Here is a 25,344-nt window from a genome sequence, read left to right on the forward strand (position 1 = left end):
TAAGGAAGAAGAAGAAAGATTACGTCTAAAATCATTGGCCACCAAGAATGAAAGTATTCACCACATATTCGTCTATATATAAAAGAGCAAGATTGATTCCAAGACCATTTAGTCAAGTGAACTCAACCAAGTGCGAACGTTACGAAGTATAAACATAAGAATATTTTTTACCATTATTTATATTATTATTTTTTATAGAGCAAAAAGTAAATCTTTCCCGTCTACAGTGTAATTGTATTTTACAATTATGAAGTGTGTATCTTATTCCCTCGCTGTAGTTCTTACTTTCTCTCTACAATATGGTATGTATCAAATATTATTAATATATTATTTTTTAGATATAAGAATAAATCATGAATATTGATGTATTTCTGGGCTAATCAATTTTTCCCCTTCAGTTTACCTCAGTGGGACGTATTCCTAAAAGTAAAGCTCTTCCACCCAACTTTCCTAAGGAAGAAGAAGAAAGATTACGTCTAAAATCATTGGCCACCAAGAATGAAAGTATTCACCACATATTCGTCTATATATAAAAGAGCAAGATTGATTCCAAGACCATTTAGTCAAGTGAACTCAACCAAGTGCGAACGTTACGAAGTATAAACATAAGAATATTTTTTACCATTATTTATATTATTATTTTTTATAGAGCAAAAAGTAAATCTTTCCCGTCTACAGTGTAATTGTATTTTACAATTATGAAGTGTGTATCTTATTCCCTCGCTGGCAAAACTCAAATTATCAGAAAATGCAACTTTTATCTTCGCATGAAAAAGGGTACAGCTTGCAGAACAATAAAATTTGAGGAAACAAAAATCTATGTTAATATTATGTAAAGTAGAATTCACTACTCAGCACTCCTCTCTAAGTTTCATTGAAACTTCTAGACTCTTGTACCTCTGTTATTGTGTCAACTTTGAAATCGGTGCTTGGTACTTTCTTAATGTTCACAATATTACGAATATTCTCGTGGTAAAAACTCCCACGTTTGATTTCAAGGTGCAAACTTTGAGGCTGAACTAACCTTTGTATTGCTGCAAAGATAAATCTCCCACCAAGTGTTCAAACTCTCCTTTTGTAATCTAATGTGCATGTTTATCTTAGGATAGAATATTTTTATGCATACTATGCACTAGTATTGGACTGAGAAGTCTCTGTGTCTGGCTGGTGGAATAAAAAGAAACAAGTCAAATTAATTTGGTGGTGGATTTTATGTAATTCTAGTACAATACCATCTCAACACACTTTACAGAAACGGTCATCATATTTTTCGTAGAAACTCTGACAAAGTTCGCAGGTCCACTTACGGATTTTGTTTGTAAATACCGATTCAACCAGAAATATTGACAAGGTATGGTGTTCTTCAAGGTCGTTTAAAGTCATAGGTGACAATTTATATGATAATCTGAGAATTGAGGTAATATCAAGAAACAGATTATGAAATATTATAGCTCAGCTTTAACCCTCCCTTGCAACTACATTGGATTTCAAGATATTCAAAGAATGAAGTTGTTTTCGTTAATATGATCACATGTTCCTAGCTCAGCTTTAACCCTCCCTTGCAACTACATTGGATTTCAAGATATTCAAAGAATGAAGTTGTTTTCGTTAATATGATCACATGTTTCGTGAAGTTGAAATCAAACAAGAAGAAAGATAGGAAAATGAGTGACTAATGGGGAACAGGATACACACTTACACAGCATACACATGTACCTACTAAATTTAATTATGGAGGAGTCAAGGAAGTGAACACCAAAGGAAAATGAGTCTAATGGGGAACAGGATACACACTTACACAGCATACACATGTACCTACTAAATTTAATTATGGAGGAGTCAAGGAAGTGAACACCAAATTGGAAGAACATCACCTACTAAAGGATTAATTATTTGAAGATTATGAAATAAATTCAAGATGTTGGTGATGATTATAAAGTCGAGTCGAAGAATTACTTATCAAAAAACTAAAACGTGTTGTTTAATAATTTGAACTTATCAGTGGTCATCGGTCAACTGTTAAGTATACAACAAAATTTGAAGTATTCCTGATAAATATCTTTGAAAATGTGGTCCCACAACTAAAATGAATAGGATGAAGCTATCAATGTAACATATTCTACATAATTATGAATTTTGCCAGAAAAGACTATTCCATTTACCTCAGTCAGTTTGGTAGTTCCAGTGGCTACCTAAATCAAACGAGGTTTCGTTTTATTCTTTACGATCATAGATAACAAACAAAATCTAACAAGAGACGGTTTAGCAGACTATGAAGACGAAGACGCTTCTTAACATTAATCCTTCATGTGTATCACCAGGTACAAGGCAGACTTGTAGTGATCCTTACAAACAATAACAATACAATCCGTTCAGGTGGGAAATCTTCGGTCATTTAACTCGGCACTATTGAAATGTTCAATGTTATCCAGCCTACCTAAGCTACTGATGATACCAATAGTGAGTGCTGAGACTTCGCTTGAGAACAAGACACATAACCACTCAGGTTTACTGGCCAACTGAAATAAACATGGGTAAAATCTTCAGAATAGCGTAAAGATAAATGTTCTCTCCTTCAGGTGCCATATCCGCTCAGACAATGGTGCAGACCTCCAACTCTTCTTTGTTGATGCAGTTCACGAGTTGAATCTCTTGACCGCAGATTCTCAGGACGTGAGTCTTCTTCCCAGACTTCTTATAATTTCTCGTCTGCAGAACTGTTCGTTTTAAACGCGGAATTTCTCGGATAAACATAGCCACAGTGTGTAATGCATAGAAACCACATGTTTGTGAGCAGACCTGTCAATCATAGTAGGGACTTATTACCTTCCTACCTGTTACTTATTTTAGAACTTTTTGCTGAAGATTTCTCGGTCCTTCCAATCTCAACTTTCAGAGTCACAGGATCTTGGAACTGGAAAATTACTTAACGTATTTTAATCAAGCTGCTCTTCTTATTTCACTATGGAAACAGTAGAAGTATTTAATTTGTCTCTCAAAAACCTTATGACTAAATAAAAATGAAATAACTGAAATTATAGTATTCACGTGAAGCACCTACATGTGAAAGACTTTTTGATAGAGTACCAAGAAATATTCCTTTCACGAACAGTAGCCTAACCCAAACCTGAAAAATATGAATGGGACCAGGAACCGCCAATGTTACATTCTGGAATGTGTTACCTCAGTGGTTATATTTCCCACGGAATTTTGGAACCGACTGCAAAAAAGGGTTCTGCTACAATATACGGGTCGTAGTGGTACCAGTATATCTTTTTCTTTGGAATCCCTTACAGGAGGACAGAATATTCAATGAACTCCAGATGCCAAAAATAACTGGCAACTTCATTGTTCATAGCTCTCAAAAATTCCCGATAATGTCTATAATAAGTTATAACAACATTAAAATTAAAACAATATAAATATCTACACATTATATTACTAAATTTAGTATTCCATACGGTTACATAACGACGCATTGATAGCATAACTGTATTTCTATTCCAAAGTGTCAGTCAACTTCCTCTAATACATGATCGTGAACTACCTGGTGGTGATTGATAAATAGAATTTAAAATTAAAACAATACAAATATCTACACATGATATTACTAAATTTAGTATTCCATACGGTTACATAACGACGCATTGACAGCATAACTGTATTTCTATTCCAAAGTGTCAGTCAACTTCCTCTAATACATGATCGTGAACTACCTGGTGGTGATTGATAAATAGAATCCATTGGTTTATTATATTTATGTTGGATCAAGTATGTGGGAATGGATTCCTGTGATACGTCAGTTGGTTTTCAAATTATAATTCAACTCACTAGGGCCATCACCACACTTGACCCAAAAAACGGTGATATAAAACTATGAACTCAGCCTCGTGTTACTACCGCAAACGGGCAAACTTGAAGTAACTTCAGTAAAATGATCCCTGGTTATGAAATAAAAGCTACACCTAAGGTGATATTTTGAGAATAATCAAGAACATTTAAAGAAGAAGGGACATTTTAGTAAAGCTGACCTGTTCTATTTGACATGGCACAATCCTGAAGATTTTGTTCATGAACTTTGTTAAAGAGACCTTTGAGTCACTTGCTAAAGTTCTTCAAAACTTCAGTAAAATGATGCCTGGTTATGAAATAAAAGCTACACCTAAGGTAATATTTTGAGAATAATCAAGAACATTTAAAGAAGAAGGGACATTTTAGTAAAGCTCACCTGTTCTATTTGACATGGCACAATCCTGAAGATTTTGTTCATGAACTTTGTTAAAGAGACCTTTGAGTCACTTGCTAAAGTTCTTCGACTGTTTAATTGTCTGTGACCAAGTACTTTATATAATATCTTTTATTGACCACGCAGAATATAAACACTGGAAGTATTTGTATACTAGTCAACTAACTCACCAAAATGAACTCTATGACAAAATGTAGGTAGAATCTCCAATTCTATTCTACTCTAGATGTGTACCTGGCCTGAATTTGTGGGACGAACCACGTATGATGTTATATCATAAATGAAGTCCAATCGTTGCAAGAGGTGAACTTTACGTTGTTGAGTCTCGACAAATATGGACATCTAACAATAATTCAGTATTGACAGTTATAATAACACATCCACGTATAGTGTTCACAACAGGGTGTGATAATTCCCGTGGTTAATATCAGTTGTCTTATGTTTCTAAGAGCAGATGATATCTTCTTGATGAATATTATGATCAGAAGCTTTTAAATTGATAGTTACTTCAAAAGAAGCTCTCTTTTCCTTCTTGATTTACTGAATCTTTGTTTGGTGATCAAGGTAACAAGAACAATCATATCCCTGTTATGAGATATATTAGCAAATGATAGATAATGATTATCTTCTGACTAATGGATAGTGTGGGAGAGAACATCAAGATAGTCATCTGGTCATCACTGATAGCAATTTCGATTTATAATTTTGTGATCTACTAGTGATAAAATGATGCATTTTCAACACCATATGTTACCCATAAATGGCTTAGGAACTTTTACTGCATTTCCAAGTTGTTTACAATAAATTCTTATGTAGTTAACAACAGACTCGCAAGTATACTTCTCTTTCTTGTCAATGTTCTTCCACTAGTAGGTACTTTGGTGTGTCTTGTTCTTTCTCTTAATAGATCTAATGGTATGTTCTTCAGGTAAAATTTTATACCAAGAGTTGACGTGGGAGAAATATGTCAAACTGATGTAGACAATGATGACACATGACTGAATAATAAACTGTCGGGCATTCTTCTGATACTTTGCTCTTTTGTAACTGGTAAACATTATGACAGTGCATTTAGTACTGTCGAACATGTTTTGAAAAGTGGCCAGTTAGTATTGCAGAATGATTTTAAACTGCAGATAGACCAGAGTGAATTATTACCTACTTCAAACGTGTTCTATTGTGGTCAATAAAACTTTGGAAACTCTTTTCATAAATATCTACTTTCCTAACTAACCAATTTACTGCGGTAAGCTCAAAGAAAAACATTTGAACTTTGAAAAGGTAAAACAATGATTACCCAGTAATAATTGAAGTTACAATTTTGACACTATAATTTAGACTTTAACTGTCTTTAATGGCATTGATTTTGCACATTGTAATTCTAAGAATAGTCATGAAAACAAGAAGGTAATATGCAAATCTTAGTTCCATTAGGTACCCGTATGTCTAATTAACTCTGAAATAAACCAGCTCATATTCTTTAGTCTATTTCATGGTTTCGTCTCAATGATACTTTCCTATTTACCTTTGATATGGATTTAGATGTTCACTTTAAAAAGAGAGAAGGGGTAGTTAAAACAAAAGGCATATTTGTTTATTATTGAAGGGTATAATTCTTATCAACCCAGAGTATAATCCAAGCCCATTGTGTTATAAAAATACCTATAACTAATCACTAACTAATTTATTAACTCATGTGGTTATACTCGTAGATATTATTAAGTTGACTAACGAGCATGCAGGAATATGCAGTATTTTGGTTAGCAATAACCTCTATGATGAACAATATGATTCATATGTCCCTGAAGAAACTGTTAGCCCCTGCGAATACCTACAACTTTCAAACAATGGGTCTGGAGGAAGCAAAGACTCATTAGAAATCCTGCCTAATTGATTTCCACAGAGTCGCATTTCCTTCCATTAAACAACGACAATGCTTTTGAAGGCGTCATTGTGTGCATTAGCAAATTACACGTTAGCAGCTAGGTGATTCATGGTGTTGCATTCACGTTTAGTAAGAGTGCTTTGTTTACTATATCTGTAAAGATATGTTGGAGATGAGGACTCATAGAGTCATAAACCATATTATGAGTTTTAATATATTCCAGTCTTGTGTCGCCTATAGTCCTAGTTTTAGAATTTTTTCGTTACGAACGGAAACCTATAACATTGGACGCAAGAAGAATCCTGCCTGGTCTTCCAAGTTCAGGTTATGTGACTAGCCCAGATCCTGATGTCTAGCCAACAATGCAAGTCTTGTGTCGCCTATAGTCCTAGTTTTAGAATTTTTTCGTTACGAACGGAAACCAATAACATTGGACGCAAGAAGAATCCTGCCTGGTCTTCCAAGTTCAGGTTATGTGACTAGCCCAGATCCTGATGTCTAGCCAACAATGCTCCTAAAATTGGGAACATCCTGGAAGTAAGACTAGCATCGATTGGATATTTCGTCCACAACTCAGTCCAAAGTAGTTGTTCACTTCAAATTTGGTTTTCAGTCTGGTAATACGTCTCTAAGTAAACGTATTCTCATAATTATGGCTAGCATCGATTGGATATTTCGTCCACAACTCAGTTCAAAGCAGTTGTTCACTTCAAATTTGGTTTTCAGTCTGGTAATACGTCTCTAAGTAAACGTATTCTCATAATTATGTCTCAATTGAATGTCATTATTTATAGTTCAAGTACCTAGTGTATTGTAATAGATCACTGCATGCAGAGAAATGGAGATAAAAGTTCCAATCCAGCGTCACCACAATGACTCGTACGGTATTTCCATGTATTTGTTCTATAGTTCAAGTACCTAGTGTATTGCAATAGATCACTGCATGCAGAGAAATGGAGATAAAAGTTCCAATCCAGCGTCACCACAATGACTCGTACGGTATTTCCATGTATTTGTTTAGTACTTGGAAAAGACAAAAAGTCTGTTGGAAATGTCAGGAATCGACCTTGATCAAAGATCACCAACATAGGTATGGGATCAGCGATAATTTACAAATCCCACGCACACGGTACTTCTAGGAATACTAGAAGACATTGCAATGATCTACCCCCTCATTGTAGATATAGGACGCAAGCATGACATTCTCGAAATACTTTGAAAATCTAAATCTCTTATCATTATTTAGCATTGATATTTTTTAAGAGATAAAGTAGGTATATACTCAAACTTTCACAATATTGTAGAGTTTGTAGAGTCACTACACTAGACAACAATGATGCAAAAATAATGAGGTGTGATACTGACATGCTAATTTTAACTACCATCACTATTGTAAAGTTAGTATTAAATGTAACATAGTACCTTTTATTTTATCTAGCATGCATCATTAGATTCATTAGTACTAAGAGGTATTGTGTAGGTAGTTTTACAAAATTTCGAGTGAAATCCTGTCACAAAATATAGAGGGTGTTTTCGGGTATGGGTGTTTTACGTATCTACCTATCCCATTTCGTTTAGATATCACTTGATTGTCAGAATTATCAGCCAAATCGCCATCTTGAGATCGATTGTATTCCTTTAAAAGATAAAAGAAAGCGTCACTTTATTATTGAAATCCTTACAGGTACGAGTAAGAACAACGTATCTACCTATCCCATTTCGTTTAGATATCACTTGATCGTCAGAATTATCAGCCAAAACGCCATCTTGAGATCGATTGTATTCCTTTAAAAGATAAAAGAAAGCGTCACTTTATTATTGAAATCCTTACAGGTACGAGTAAGAACAATGTTCTGGCCTCAAAGCAGGGAACTCATTGAGATCTCGGTCTTCAGTCAGTAAGATTACCACTTGAATATTTTGTCGGGGGAGAACTATTAAAGAAAATGTCACGAGAGAAAGGAGATTGTCCACATTCCCAATAGTGTTTGAAGTGTTAACAACGAGGACCTAACGTAAGTCCGCGATTCTATGAATATCTAATAGATATAAAATCTGATAGCTATATCTTGTACTAGGATATGTATAGAGTCTATGACTATCTATTCACTAGTCGTGTTGCAAGGTTCATTGCACCTACTACTTTGATATTCTGCTCCTAGCTCCTAGTTGTGTCCTCAGTTCTTGTGCTTTGGTTTGTCCTGGTGGCATTATACTGAGCCAATAGTCAAATGGTTTATAGCTATCCTATTAGAATAATATCTCGAACTTTATATCATACCTTTTTATGACGGTGAATCCGAAGAGCCGTCTACTGATGCCAATATGGTACACTCTGCATCAGAATTATCAGGAAATTACGTAACATACCTTTTTATGACGGTGAATCCGAAGAGCCGTCTACTGATGCCAGTATGGTACACTCTGCATCAGAATTATCAGGAAATTACGTACTTCGCGTAATATTTTGTTTTGATGATAGAATTTTCCAAATTTAGATGAATCTTGATGAATTCCTGTTGGACTTTGCCCCCTTTACCAAGTAAGGTCTACCTACAATTCACTTTAATATCAGGTAATTTATTGATAGAGGGGATTTTACTACCAGCTTCGAAATCCTCCCCGTCAAGTCATCTAGTTATAATCTGCAACGTATTGCTGTTAATCTCAACTTCTTATCGATGATGACTTGTATTGTTGTGAGGACTATTGAGTACAAGCATAGAATGAACGAGTTACAGAATCAAAGACTTACTGGAGAGGGGATTCTACTACCAGCTTCGAAATCCTCCCCGTCAAGTCATCTAGTTATAATCTGCAACGTATTGCACTATTGTTAATCTTAACTTCTTATCGATGATGACTTGTATTGTTGTGAGGACTATTGAGTACAAGCATAGAATGAACGAGTTACAGAATCAAAGACTTACTGCTTTTATCATTTTATCGCCTGAAGAATTCAATTTATAGGTTTGAAGTACTTGGGTACTTGAATACTTGTGGTTTGGTCAGACAAAACCACCTGAAGTGTTTGGTTTTGGATTGGTTGTGTTTTAACAAAGAGACCAAACGGTTCAGATAGATTAATCATTATTTAATCAATATTTTCTATGTATACGATTAAATTTGCTCCAAATATCATGTTATGTATGGAAATGTCCTGGTAGTTATGACGACTTCATCAGGATAATTTATTATGAATCAGGATGATTTTCAGGGAAGGAAACTGCTAAAAAAATTATTGTTTGGTGCTGTTGAAGAATTAAAGATGCCGAAAGGAAGTTTTTGGAGTCCTACTTCTGTATTAGTCCAGACCTCAGCAATCCCAGACTGCCCAGCCATTTAGTAAATCTTGTACTCCAACTTTTACCTCAAGTTTCATATCGGACATAAATCATTTTCATATTGTTGTTTGTAATGTCCAAAGATCCATCATTCGGGCAAGAATATGTTTCTGTTACATCATTACTATCTATACTATCTACGATCAGTCTTCCAAGTCATTGTTCTCCGACTGTACTCGTATTGAAAGTTATAACTTATTCTTTTGAAGAGAAAGTATTTTTTGCTGATTGTTCTAGCAAAAAATTAATAAATTTAGGCACCAGGAGAGAGAGAGAGAGAGAGAGAGAGAGAGAGAGAGACAGAGAAAGAACGTTTCATCTCTTTAAAATTAAATTATTTCATTTTATCAATTTCCATATCGTAGATCTAATTAGTTCGATTCAAGATTAAAATGGATTTCTATACCTTTCTAAACCGACCATTTCTGGTTTATTTTAAGTCACAAATAAAGAGATATACCCAAAGATTCATCAACCCTCGAAGTATGCATTGACTCAATGTTTTCAAGGAACTAGATGGTTCACTAATGGTCGAATTGTTAGTGTGATGTAAGGATATAAGGACCCACAGTCCAACATTAGCATTAGGCACCAGGAGAGAGAGAGAGAGACAGACAGAGAAAGAACGTTTTATCTATTTTAAAATTAAATTATTTCATTTTATCAATTTCCATATCGTAGATCTAATTAGTTCGATTTAAGATTAAAATGCATTTCTATACCTTTCTAAACCGACCATTTCTGGTTTATTTTAAGTCAGAAATAAAGAGATATATCCAAAGATTCATCGACCCTCGAAGTATGCATTGACAAATTAATTAGATAGTCAATGTTTTCAAGGAACTAGATGGTTCACTAATGGTCGAATTGTTAGTGTGATGTAAGGATATAAGGACCCACAGTCCAACATTAGCAATAGAAAGTGAAAACGTATTTATAATATTCGTACCTGTCAATGAATAACAGCCAGTCCACGTGATCAAAAGATTAAGTTCCTACATCATGATATTTTTAAACGCAAATACCTGAGTCAGGGCCTTGATTTCAGAGCCATGTATGTTATTAGGGGTACTTCTTCTTTCACTAATGTTTTCCCATATGAACAAAAGTGAACTAGACTAATCCCCCTAAGATTTTTCTAATGTTTTCTCTTTTATTTACGGCTTTGAGGACTCCATATAGGGTTTGCCTCAGATAAGTCGTTTCAATATTTCTCTGCTCATGCTCACATTAGTCATATTCTCATAGTATGGTAAATATGAGCATGACGTAACTGAAGACTTGGTTTGTATTAGAGGTCATGTTTACCAAGCATGAAGAATTTTTCTCTAGGAAAAGGAACTTTTCCTTGTCCAAAAGAATGTAGAGGGAAAAGTTGTTTTTCTTCTCTGTAGAATCACAATCGACATCATCAAATATCGTCAGCAAGAGAGATTAAAATTCAAAGTGGTTATTTATAACTTACCAACAAGCAGCAAGTTTGTGAGTATTGTCTACTAATCGCAGCATTCTTGAGTCTTGACTCCAGTCTATCCCCCCTGACGCAATGGAACTTCTGTAAACGCCCTAAATAAAAATCCGTCTAAGGTTACAAAGTTACAACACGTTTGAGTGAAAATGATGAATGGGCGGCTACCAAGGTCAGTGTCAAAACCAGTTATGAAATTCTGGTTCAGTGTTATTTTTTTCTTTTTGTCGTCTTCAGATACTTACGAGTACTTGTAAGCCGCCGGCTTAGAACACCGAGTTTAGTTCTGGATTGCCGCAAGTCCAATGTCTGTGACAATTTCATTAATTCACATTGGTACTTGTAAGCCGCCGGCTTAGAACACCGAGTTTAGTTCTGGATTGCCGCAAGTCCAATGTCTGTGACAATTTCATTAATTCACATTCTGTACATAATACATATCTATAGGAATAGAAACATTGATTCATAAAACTGAAGTTCACCTCATGCTCAGGTGAGTTCTTGGATTTACACTTGAAATTATAGAAAAACTGGTTCTCCTATGAAGCAAAATGTTTGTAGTTCTGAAATACTTACTCAATTTGATGAGGGCAGAGTACAAAGATTCGATTAAACCAAAGTACATGAAATATAAAGATCCAAGATCTATAAATTTGACCACACTCAAATAGTTCGAGATCAATAGGTAGTTAAATTTAATGTCCCCCGAAGGCTATCAAACGAAAAACTAGCTGGAAGACTTATCAAGTATCCAGTAAATTGAACATGTAGGCTGTATCCTCCAATAACATGGTCTAATTGTAGAGTGTGATATGTAATGAACCCAGCTTCTCATAATGGAATAATTGAACATTCAAGATGATGTTTATGACATTTCAACCGTAGAATTTGCTGGTGGCGTAAAGTGAACATGTATTGAGCATTTACTGAAACAGGTAAATGAAATGCAATACCTAGTAGGTATGCACAACTGTAAGAAGATATTCTTGTCCGACATGTTACAATGATGATCAACCATATCAAGGATTCCACATGTTGGAAATTATGAAAAGAACTTGTTTTCTATTATTTGGCAATGACATTGAGATGTTTGACTACGAGTATATCAGATGTATACGCACAAACTATACCTTATAGGCATAGTCTTGATATATTTGGATCAATAAAAAGAATCGAACCAATTCGGATAATTACTTTGGTTGATGGACAATACTGAAAAACTGAATAATGCTATGACCTCGAGATACAATACAACATATTGAGTTCCAAATATTTTCATTTCAAATCAGACCAAATGGTAGTCTTCTTCACACATATCACTAGACTCAAGATTAGACTAAAAAAGTCATTCCTTGTTTGGTTGAACGTCATAAATTTATTTTTGAAAGTCAAGTCAATTATCGTTAATGTTTATTGGAGAGTAATTCAGTTGCTTCAGGGCTTTGAAGTACCTAAGTGTCTGCTAAACGAGCCGTACTTCGTACTTTTCCAGTCGGGTTTCTGTATTGGCATTGGCAATACTAGGATTTTACTGACTGCAAGCTATACATTTCTGTGTGATATTTCCTCTGCCGCATGCCGGACAGTATCACTGCCTAATGTATTGCCATGTTACCCGTTTATAATATCTTTCATTTGATTGATGTAAATTATAAATAGGTACCTCAGTATGTACGACTAACTACAATGGTAAACTTTTATTATTGTAAGCAAATAGGAAACTTCGATTCCACTAACTTAAGAGTATTTATTTCCTGATCATTATGCTCATTGGGTCTGGTTATGTTTGGTTGATTTAGAATTCATTTGTAAAGACTCAAGAATAAGAGTATTTATTTCCTGATCATTATGCTCATTGGGTCTGGTTATGTTTGGTTGATTTAGAATTCATTTGTAAAGACTCAAGAAGTTAGCCTTATCACAATAATGAAGTAATGATAGATGATAGACCATCTATTGTAGGCAAAGTATCTTCCTGATGGGCAAATCACAAGTCTTTAAACACAAACGGTAACTCACAAGCATTTATTCTTTGTCCACGAAGAATAATTATGGAATATTTATTTTATTCATATCCTCAATTAACATGAATTGACAGTCTATTTGAATGTCCACATGAACTTTTCCATTCCTTGTAGATATACTTTGTCAAGTGCCGAGTTAGGTTTTATTCAGAAACAGTGCAAATGTTACCCCATAAGAGGATCAAAAGTCAAATTCTTTTCTGTGAAAATGTTCAAGATTTAGTCCAGAAAAGAAAGCTGAGATCTTCATGGATATTCTCCTGGTTTTCGGCCATTCTGTGTCCAACTTCCAAAAGTATTTTCTACTTACTTCCAACACAGTATTTTGTACTTCTAACAGTCTTTTGTACTTCCAACACAGTACTTCTAACAGTCTTTTGTACTTCTAACAAAGTCCAACACAGTATTTTGTACTTCTAACAGTCTTTTGTACTTCCAACACAGTACTTCTAACAGTCTTTTGTACTTCTAACAAAGTTTCTCATCCAATCTGTCTAGATGTCAAGGTGGTGGAGGGTGGTATAGTTTGCCCGCCTCAATGATCATGCCCTGTTTGATATGCATGGCCAAGTTTTCATGGTGATAGATTGAGTCGTTGGGTTTATTTTATTCTACTTTACCTATCTGCATCTGGTCAATACGTTTCTCTTTCGTGTTTTCTTTTTCCTTATTCAACTTTTCTTCTGTTTTCATTTATTTTCTTTACATTAGGTGCATTTTTCCTTCAAATATTTTTTTGATAGCTGCCTTTACAACTATAAAGACATTTGTATTTGTTCTGATCAGTGAATAGAGTCTCCATCAAGTTTCTTACCTCGTAACCTAATATGTAATTTCCATTTCGTCTGACAATTTTTGACCAAATTACTATCGTCTATTACTTGACGTAAATCCATATTCACCGTCTATCCCACCCTTTCATTCGAGTCAATTAATTAAATTAGATTTATATATTCATAACAATAAACAATTTAATGTGATCTATTTATTTCCTCTATCATGCGTAGAGGATATGAGATCAAGCTCATTACTGAATACCAAATCATACCAAATGGCTAACCAGAATACCAAATGATTACCTAGTAGTTATCTGGAGTTAACTCAACTGCACATTATGATTGGAAAATGGCAACTATTTGGTACTGCACAATGCTGTTAATCTCTCTTGTTTTTTTAAAGCAGACTCAAACAATGGGTGCTGAATTATTTGATGTTTCATTGCCCAAAAGAATTGAAGTTGATTTCAGTAACATAATATCTGACATCAGCATTATTGAGCAGATAATAACATAATAATTGATGATATCAATCGAGAGTAACATTATTGTAGTTATCTGGAGTTAACTCAACTGCACATTATGATTGGAAAATGGCAACTATTTGGTACTGCACAATGTTGTTAATCTCTCTTGTTTTTCTAAAGCAGACTCAAACAATGGGTGCTGAATTATTTGATGTTTCATTGCCCAAAAGAATTGAACATTAGGGTGGAAGTTCCTCCAAATGATTTCAGTAACATAATATCTGACATCAGCATTATTGAGCAGATAATAACATAATAATTGATGATATCAATCGAGAGTAACATTATTCAGCCAGAAATGTCTCTGCTGCCAGATTATGAGAAAGCAAAGACTTGTCCTACGTATATGGAACAGTTTTTTACCCTTGCATACCCTTGAATAAATTAAGTTAGGTAGTGGACGATGAATAATGTCGCTTGTAATAAAATTAGGAATGAGGTGTGTAGTTAAATCAAGTCTTCTACATTTGCACCCTCTACAGTCGCGATATAGTCCAAGCTACGCCGTGTAATACTGAGATGGAAGTGAGGGAGAGATATATACTTTAGTGCCCTGATTCCTGAGATGGAATACCAGCAGAAATTCCCTATAGATCCTCAACCTTGTCATCCTCTTACAGCCATCATTCCTCTTTGGACAAACGTGCTTCCACTTCCTGGATATGGTAATTTTAGCGGTTTCCAAGAACTGGCAAAGAGTTCCTAGTTCCTACGATATGATACATATACATATATTCTAATTAATTTCCAAAGACGTATTCGAACATGTTTGTGGGGACGGTTGGTATCATTTCGTAGACAGTTGTGAGACCTTACGTAGTATGTAATTCTAATTGGTGTATATTGGAGAATCGAGAGAATTAAATAATATATTCAAACTCTAACCTTATGTCGAGACGCGAGTTTATCATACCGAAGAGATATTATGTTTAAAGTTGGTTGTTGTCGTTGGATTTCTAATTCATCTGGAGGTTGCTCATCAGTCACACTTATTGAAGAAGTTAATAGGTATTCGATTATTTATCAACTTTAATGGTTTTGACTCTTACGAACTTTGTAGCCTAGAAATGAGAGCTAGGTCTAGCTGAAGAGGCCGAGAAAGATCGAAAAGTATTAATAGATGTGTGAAGTAATAAAACTTTAAATTCTAGTGAGGAATACTCGTAAATACAGAGAGAAGAGATTAACAAATTAGTGGATGTGCCAAAACTCCAAATTTCCCATCAGCACATGATGGAAGCTGGGCGACAATGAATACTATTTAAAGTACTAATAAAAATATGTTTACGAATATAAATATTTTCATTAGTTAGATCCGTGGTTTTTACTTATAAGTAGTTCACAATTTTAAATTTCCCTCGAAATAATCTTCATTCTTTCGTTTTCTGCTTTCAGCCTATGCCCAGAAAGACGACTTCCAGTGCCCAGATGACTTTGGTTTCTACCCCCACCACATCTCTTGTGACAAATATTGGAAGTGTGACGGTCGAGAGGCAGAGCTGAAAACCTGTGGTAATGGACTGGCCTTCGACGACACAGATCCCAAATATCTGAAAGAAAACTGTGACTACCTACACAATGTTGACTGTGGGAGCAGATCTCAACTCGGTAAGTAGAAAATTGCACAGCCAAAGAACAGACCATTCCAATTTCGTAAAAATTAATAATAGTCTGAGCAAAAAACCTCCGTGGTGCAGTGACTAACGCGTTGGACTTTGGATCTGGAGGTTCGTGGTTCGAGTCCGAGTCAAGTCATGAAATTTGTCTAGGTGTAATAATTAATTGGGGAACGATATTTTTGACAAGCATTTATTATTTTTAATAGTCTGAGCGTCACTCTGATTTCTTGACGTTTCCTTCCAGGGTTATGTTGAAAGTTTTGTACTTCAAGAGGTTATTTTTTGTCTAGCTCCCGGTGCATTATCATGTATACTTACGACTTTTGCCCTATCTTTCTCAGAACCCCCAGTAAGCACACCCAAATGTCCCCGATTATACGGTATCTTCCCCGACGAGGTCAAGTGTGACGTGTTCTGGAACTGTTGGAACGGAGAGTCCAGCAGATACCAATGTTCCCCCGGATTGGCCTACGACAGAGAAGCCAGAGTGTGTATGTGGGCTGACCAAGTTCCTGAATGTAAAATCGAAGGTAAGAGTCGAGCTGGTGAAATACCTAAATAAAAGAATACATAGGTAAATAAATAAATTGAAAAAAATATCAGGACACGAGGTACACAACACAACAGCGCTGCCTGGAAGAGACTGACAAGAAACGCCGACCCTATTTAAATAGGAAAAGGCTAGGAAGAAGAAGAAGAAGAAGAAGAAGAAGAAGAAGAAGAAGAAGAAGAAGAAGAAGAAGAAGAAGAAGAAGAAATAGAAGGAAGAAATAAATGATGATAATACCTAATATATGAAAACAAAGGTCAAAGAAATAATGCGAAATGTACCTACTTATAGGTAAGCTACAAGAAAACAAACCTTTAGCATGCTCAAAAACTGCTCCGGCCAAGTCTCTGAGCGTTCTCAGATGTTAACAAAAACATGATACAAGTATTGTAGATCCGGCTAATAGTAAAATTAGTCACTCTGCACGTATTATTTAAATAAAATCTAATAAAACGAAGCTAATTTACAAAATCTAGATCAACTCACAGCTGTTTTATTGTTTATAGTAAAACAATCGATCGAACACCAAATTGAATTCGAATTATTCTCATAAGCTCTTTCCTACTTATCCTATAACTATTAAGTACCTATCCTATAACTATAAAGTAGATATAAAGTTAGGACTTTACTGTATGGTTCACACATGTAGAAGCCTGGAAGGATTATGCAATGGTCTATTGCCTCGATGTCAATTGTCTAAACACAATGCCCAAGATAAATCTTGGTTCAAATCTATTCAGAAACAAGTTTTAATTCTATTAATTACTTACGAGTGTTTAAACTTTAGCCCTTGTAGACAGTTGATTTCTTTATTCACTCTTTGGGCATTAACCCTTAGGAACTTTTTTTTATGAGTGTTTCACCGCCGTTTTTATTTCGTAGCAATGAAACGTGAACATTGTATCTAGTTATCTACCTTTCTACATACTTCCTATGAAAGGTCTATGATCTTAAAATTTTCAAACAAGAAGCCACGAGCAAAGCTAATGTCAAGAGCTCGTAAAGACAATCTTATAATCACGACAGAAAACGGAAGCAGAGGCTTAATATTTAACAATAAGGGCGGAAATATTGTGTTCACTCTTTTCCACCCAACCCTTTAACAAAATATCAACAAAATTCACCATAAAAACTTACAACACAACACATTAATTACATAGGTCTGATATTGTGATAGTGAAATTATGTCTGTCCGTGTATTCAATATGTACCGAAATTTTAGAATGAAACCTACCAAAGTTTGTGCACCTGTATGGATCTTGTAAAAATAAAGTTTGCTACCTTCCTTTCATTGTCTTATTACTGTTTACACACGGGGCTTGCTGCAACTGCAATGAGGCATCTATTCCTTTATTTTTTTGTGGTGTATAGAACAGTTGGAATATACCAAGAATTTTAGCAAGTCATTACGAGATGGAAATCCAACTCAGAGTCTTGAGGATAAACAGTGCTCCAAGCCAGGAAAGTAATGAATCTTATTGAGGAAACATTACGTGGTTACTTTCAGTATTGGTGTTTGTGGTGTATAGAACAGTTGGAATATACCAAGAATTTTAGCAAGTCATTACGAGATGGAAATTCAAGTCAGAGTCTTGAGGATAAACAGTGCTCCAAGCCAGGAAAGTAATGAATCTTATTGAGGAAACATTACGTGGTTACTTTCAGTATTGGTGACACCAACAGCCAAAGGGCTGATATCTACAAGTAGTATTCCACATTGAAATAAATACATAAATAAATATTGTATATTAAAAACTAATCAATAGTTTTTCTTTGATCTTTATCAGATATTTTCTGGTATAGACTTTCCCAGACCGTCACTCGTCCAGAGACCACGCTCAATGTTGCTTAACCTTGTTTTGTCAAATTAATAACAGATAAATTACCTACTTGAAGTGTTTGTACCACTTTGAGTAATTTTATTATTCAGAATAGTATTGAGTATTCAGAATGAGTATTGAGTAATTTTATTATTCAGAATTCTGATTTATTATTAATTTTTTCTACATAAAAAAATTAAAAATTCCATTCTTATTACCCAATATTTAAAGAATCTATTGAACTTTGTCTAGCAGTTTGAAGGTTGTTTCATTTTTTACACATCTTGTAGGTTTACTCTCAATCAGATCTTGTGCCTACAACAAGCACGGCGGCAAACCTAAACAATTTTTTGTACATTATGTCACAGAAATAAAGGTGTATAGTCGAGTTATATAACACTGTAGATGAATTTATTGATAGCCAAGGGCTTTAAAACAAAGTTCTTTTTTTACCATTTGAAATTTCAATTCTGATTCAATCCAATTATAAACTTGTTCGCCATTGAACAAAGCCTTTCCCAATTCAATAATGAGGAAATCGTACCATTTCGTATATTATCTAGTAGTACCTACGTCATGCATAAAGAATTAGAACAAAACATGAAGTAATGTAGATTTTTTGTAACCTATATTCAATAGATCAAGAATTACGGATAGTCTGAACCTCATTGATCTTCAAATTTTATCCATTTTGGCTTTGACACCGTTTTCTTGATTCTCAAGATATCATTACGAATCTAACTGTTTGTGAGGATATTTTGGACAACTTTTAGGTGTGTACTCGTATAGGTAGTAAACAGATACGTAGGTACCTCTTTGTTTTGTCAATCCAAGGCATTCAGTGAAATTGTGGTTTCATACTTGAAATTTCAATCTAGGTAAACCGTTTCTAATGTTGAACGGTTTCATTTGCCCCTGACATTTCAAATGTGCCCTATTGATCAAAGTTCAACTTGAACTTAGTGCATCTAGATGACAAGTTTCATTTGTTGCTAAGGTACTAAAATATGCAGCCAAGATTTCACTTATAGGGGTCTGAGAATGAATTGTTTTTGATTTTTCCCTCATCTATTGTTTTAGAAACAATAGGCAGAAAATAATTTACGGGCTGTTTTCTGAAAAGCTGTAACTGTACAAAATTTTACCTTGCTCTTAAAAAATGTAGATATGTCATTGATATAATATTATGTTTAAGTTCCTACCTAGAAATGCAAATCACACGAATGAATAAGGAAGATAAAAAACACAGTATTGGTAAGATCTACCTAACGTGCTTGAGACGAATAAAAAAATCTTAAACAAAGGCTTGTACGTTCACTACCTATACTTTGAATAAAGAACAAGTTGGCCTGATGAGTTTGAACTGTGGCCTAGTAAGACTGGATCTTGAGCAAGTTCTCAGCACAAGTCTACCTTATTATTTTTTGTTTACCAACTACACCTTACCATTCACAAGATTGAGATCATATTAATTTGTTGATTAGTGACACTCGATAGTGATGAATCTCAAAGCTGAATGGGCACAAAATCTTCTGACGTTTACTTCGTTTAAACTGCTACTAAATCGTTCCTACTAAATCGCGTAAATACTAAACTGCTTCCAGCCTTAGTCTGGTTACGATAAGGCGTGATACTATCCTACTAAACTGCTACTAAATCGTTCCTACTAAATCGCGTAAATACTAAACTGCTTCCAGCCTTAGTCTGGTTACGATAAGGCGTGATACTATCGGCCCTTGAAAGTCAAGTCAATTATCGTTAATGTTTATTGGAGAGTAATTCAGTTGCTTCAGGGCTTTGAAGTACCTAAGTGTCTGCTAAACGAGCCGTACTTTTCCAGTCGGGTTTCTGTGTTGGCATTGGCAATACTAGGATTTTACTGACTGCAAGCTATACATTTCTGTGTGATATTTCCTCTGCCGCATGCCGGACAGTATCACTCAGTGTTTAAACTTTAGCCCTTGTAGACAGTTAATTTCTTTATTCACTCTTTGGGCATTAACCCTTAGGAACTTTTTTTTATGAGTGTTTCACCGCCGTTTTTATTTCGTAGCAATGAAACAACTGCAACTTTTAATAGTGTTTTGTTTCATTTGACATCAAAGTGTCAGTTGTTACCCTTCTTTATTACCTAGTTTTTGGTCAGTTGAATTGAGAACCATTTTACTCTGTGATTTTGCATTTAGTTTGTCTGTCTCTTTGTCATGCCATAAGAAACTTTTAGTTTCCTCATCCTTTCTTTCATTATCCCTTTTTACTTTCCTTATTCTATTGTAGAAAGGTTTTTCTCCTCCATGTTCCTTTGTCCAGTATAATATGAGAATTTCATTTGTCATTTCCGTCGTTTTTGTCCTACCCCTTTAAATCCAAGGGTTAAAATTGCACTTTCAAGGCCGTGGATTACTTGCATGTTCCCCATTCTGACTTCTAACCCCTTTCTGCCCGCCACTTTGGGGTGTGTAAGACCAGACACCCTCTGACCTTTCCATTGGCAACAATAGACTACTGGGTGATATCAACTTCGCACTTCAGATCCGGTGGTTGGTGGTTCAAGTCAAAGTCAAGTCATAAAATTCAAACACAGTTTATCGGGAACGACATTTGTAACAAGTATTTTTATGCTTAACAAAACTAAAATTCCTTTTAAATGAAATGGGGTCAGGATCAAAAGATTTTATAGTAGTAGGTGGTTCAGGGTTTTCATTTTATTTTTGGTTGGAGTGTTCATAAACTGACGAACGGCATGACATTAAAGCAAATAGATTTACCCCAAAAAAACTCCAACTCCGCTGTATTCTCACCTTATTTTGCCTAATTAAAGCGATATATCGGCTCTATATTCCTCTATCAGCAGTAAATACGAGTAGCTTTCTTTTTATCCGGAGTTTGGGGATTCAAGTCTTTTTCTTCGCCCTGTATTTCACATGAATGATCCATGTCTAGTCACACTCTTGTCCGCCATATTCAATATTTAGATTCGATAAAAAGTTTCAGCTCCATGTCAAACTTACACCAATAAGTTCCCAAGTTATATAGTGTTTGTACATTTATGCCCTCAGGCTGTACAATAGGTTACAACTCCTGAGTCTACAATTTATCGCCCCAACTTGAACAAAGAGTCTGCGACATTTTTTATCGGGCTTTTCTGTTTAACCCTTTGATACACTAGATTCTAGAGTCACTCAAAACGGAATAGAGGGTATTGAAAATGGGGGGTGCGGTGGATAAAATAATTTAAAATGCATTTTGCAAGGGTCTTTTTATAAACTGTAATTTTATTTTGAAAATATTGTACCAAATACATAAGACCTTGTTCTAAACAAGGTCTTTTCAGTCTCATTCTGGCATTATAAGCAGGGTATATTCTATTCTATTATAACAACTCCTTAACTTATACTTTTTATGGGACTTAAAGTTGGCACGTACCTTACTGTTCGGTGTTGGACGTTTCGGGTCTGAACTCCAGACCCGTCTTCAGCAATTTGTCAATCTATCACTCCTTAACTAACTCTTCTTAACAAACCCCTATTTTCTCCATCAACAGAAGTTGCCAACGGATTCAACTGCCCCGCTGCCGGAGAAATCGCCGCCGGAGGTTCATTCTCCAGACACGCCCACCCAGATGACTGCAGAAAGTATTACATCTGTCTGGAAGGTACTGCCCGGGAATACGGATGTCCCATTGGAACCGTGTTCAAGATTGGAGATGGTGAGGGAACCGGAAACTGCGAAGACCCAGAGGAGGTTCCAGGGTGGTAAGTAATCTTCTATTTTTTAAAGGAACCTTTTTATTAAAATAGATTTCTAGCAACCCATCGGCATCGATGAAGCTACATATTGATTGAATAGGTACATATACTTTTATAGTCGTTATCATAATCTTAATTACAAAAACAGTAAGAGGATTATTGTAATAGAAAGTAAAGAAGATGAGAAGTAGGGGTGATACTATGGATGCAGTACTCTGTAGTCATTCTATACCTAACCTTAAATTAATCTTGCTCTGAATTTCTACTAACCTAGTGCCCAGAGTTAGATCATACGTGTAGCCAAAGTCAGCCTACTAGTATTCAATATGGACATTGCCTGAGCCCTAATCGGGTTAACCCCTTGTTGGGATGGTGGGTCGGTTTCTGTATACTGCTTTGGGTTTACAAATAATTTCCGGAGTTACATTGTTGTGCCTTTGTTCTACTGTGAGTCTTGCTACCTAGGATTTCCACAGTATCTTAATTAATTTTTGATAATTGGAAAATTTATTGCTTAGTTAATCGGGTTAACCCCTTGTTGGGATGGTGGGTCGGTTTCTGTATACTGCTTTGGGTTTACAAATAATTTTCGGAGTTACATTGTTGTGCCTTTGTTCTACTGTGAGTCTTGCTACCTAGGATTTGCTACCTAGGATTTCCACAGTATCTTAATAATTTAGCCATTAATTTTTGATAGTTGGAAAATTTATTGCTTAGGTCTATTGATTTTGTAGGAATTTCGAGTATCTTGAAAGTTTTGAAATACTTACCTACACTTGAACCTCCCCCATGAATATTATTCGATTATTTATTGGTGTATATTGGTGTATTCAGGCTGTTTCTTCTCGATCGTTGTTTCTTCATTTACTCGCTGTCTGCTCATAACTACCGCTTCGATGTTTGCTCATTACAGTCGGGTCTATTGATTTTGTAGGAATTACGAGTATCTTGAAAGTTTTGAAATACTTACCTACACTTGAACCTCCCCCATGATTCATGTTCGAATTCAGGCTGTTTCTTCTCGATCGTTGTTTCTTCATTTACTCGCTGTCTGCTCATAACTACCGCTTCGATATTTGCTCATTACAGTCGTAACTACTGTTTGACATATCTGCTCGTAACTTCTGTCTCACCTTGTTCCACAATTCCACATGCTTTGCTCTAAGTGTTCCTGTGTTCCCATTCACAGTCAGGGTTAAAACTTGTAGAACACGTTTTTATTGAATGTTTGTATTCTCGTAGGAGAGAAGTCAAAGTTGTGTCTATGGATAGTGATAGTGGACTAGACATTCTTTGTTAAGTAATCGGTAGGTACCCTCTCCACACTTTGGATAATCGTGTCAGTAGGTATATACGTAGTACCTATGTAATTCTAATTGGTGTACCTATATTGGAGAATCGAGAGAATTAAATAATATATTCAAACTCTAACCTTATGTCGAGAAGCGAGTTTATCATACCGAAGAGATATTATGTTTAAAGTTGGTTGTTGTCGTTGGATTTCTAATTCATCTGGAGGTTGCTCATCAGTCAAGAAGTAGGGAAAGAAGAAAAAGAAAGAGGAGGGGGAGGAGGAATAAAAATCAAGTTTCCGGAAAAGTTGTTGTTATCTTATGCTTGAGATTGACTATTCGGAAACTAGGTTATAATAAAATCATTATGAATGTACGAGCAGTTTTAGGGTTATCTGCAAGTTTTTGGTAAATACTAACTCGTTTGACTTGAACGTGCTATTTGGCTCACTCGAATCTCAAGTTCGACCTTAAGTACCTACTTGAAGTTTTCATCATCCTTAATGTCTCAAATACTTGTAAGGAATCCAAGACACAATATTATACCTACATTGCTAATGTCCAAGTAAAATGAAAATTAAAACTAGTAGGTACTCTGAGTACGAATTTACTTCAGTCCTTATTAGGAGGTCGATTAATTATGCTTTAATTGATTAAAGCGGCTAATAAAAAAAGAGTTCAAAATAACTTTGATGTTAAAGTGTTCCACTGCATTACTTATACGAGTAGGTAGTTTAAGAAGTAGGTAATTGGAGGCAGCTATAGTGTGTTTAAAATGTTCATCAGCAATAGGTCCATTTATGTACTTAGAACACAACTTTACAACTGGTATACAACTTACTGACGTCTTGGTACTCTTGGTCCATACATTATGTAAGGAGTATTGCATACCTAGATTAAATGTCAGGCTGTCATACAAAATAACCACTACTAAAATGAAGACATTTTGGTTTTTAGTTATGTCCGAGAGGATTGTTATACATATAGGTACCTAAAGTAGTGATATTATTATATGAACATAAATTCTAAAATGTCCCCCCTTCTCATGTCCCATTACAGCGAAGACTACTACGGAGACCTAGACCTGAAGAGCATCCGCAAGTCTGAACTGTTAGCCGGTCTGCCAGGAGGTAACGGAGCTTCCAGCAACCCAAGATCCAAACAACCCGCCCCACAACAAGAGGCTGCCCCAAGTCAACCACTCAAGTCTGCCAAGTCCAGACCACAAGCTCCAAGCCCCAACAGACCTCAGCAGAATATCCCCCAGAGGTTGTTACCTCAGGAGGAGCAGAACTAAGCTGTTAATGTTAAACTAGAATTAAGACTATCACTAGGTAACCATTGTACAGTGACAGACAGGGACTGTTCAGCCATAATACCTGGGTTCATGACCCGTTCGGTAACCCTGGGTCATTTCGTGACCTCTCGATTGGAACGCGAGTACTAGCTACCGCGGCCAATGCTTTGGAGACTTGTCTACTCCAGTTGTTGTAAAGTTAAGCTCTCTCTCCCTCCGTCTCCATTAAAATAGATTTCTAGCAACCAATCGGCATCGATGAAGCTACATATTGATTGAATAGTAGGTATACTTTTATAGTCGTTATCATAATCTTAATTACAAAAACAGTAAGAGGATTATTGTAATAGAAAGTAAAGAAGATGAGAAGTAGGGTCTCTCCCTCCGTCTCTTTCTCCCTCCCCATCTCTCTTCTTTTTATATTGTTGTAAGATACTATTTCTGAGATTTATACATGAACCCTCCGTCTCTTTCTCCCTCCCCATCTCTCTTCTTTTTATATTGTTGTAAGATACTATTTCTGAGATTTATACATGAACTGTTTTTTGAATTATGAAGTGGGAGAAGATGTTGGAAATACGTACCTAGACAAAAAGATTTAGTAGGGAAGTAGGTCTTTCTGTGTTGTTAAACTATGCTGCTTGGTGTACGGGAGTAATGTGGACAACATCAAGTAATTTTGGTGACAAATGGGCTACCAGGTAGAATGTTTCTAAATCGATGTTTCAATAAAATTGAGAAAAAAAT

The 25,344-nt window shown here is 35.4% G+C and overlaps 1 protein-coding gene across 1 annotated transcript; it reads left to right on the top strand.

Annotated features, from left to right (window-relative positions):
- Positions 1–107: 107 nt before the first annotated feature.
- Positions 108–24,810, top strand: LOC103506532 (protein obstructor-E). Its single transcript, XM_008470922.3, has 5 exons — positions 108–302; positions 15,666–15,878; positions 16,231–16,419; positions 21,804–22,014; positions 24,360–24,810. The coding sequence occupies exons 1-5, from the start codon at positions 248–250 to the stop codon at positions 24,595–24,597; spliced, it is 906 nt and encodes a 301-aa protein (XP_008469144.1). The 5' UTR covers positions 108–247; the 3' UTR covers positions 24,598–24,810.
- Positions 24,811–25,344: the final 534 nt, after the last annotated feature.

The sequence above is a fragment of the Diaphorina citri genome, unplaced genomic scaffold, assembly GCF_000475195.1.
Source record: "Diaphorina citri unplaced genomic scaffold, Diaci psyllid genome assembly version 1.1 scaffold244, whole genome shotgun sequence".
Classification (NCBI taxonomy): domain Eukaryota; kingdom Metazoa; phylum Arthropoda; class Insecta; order Hemiptera; family Psyllidae; genus Diaphorina; species Diaphorina citri.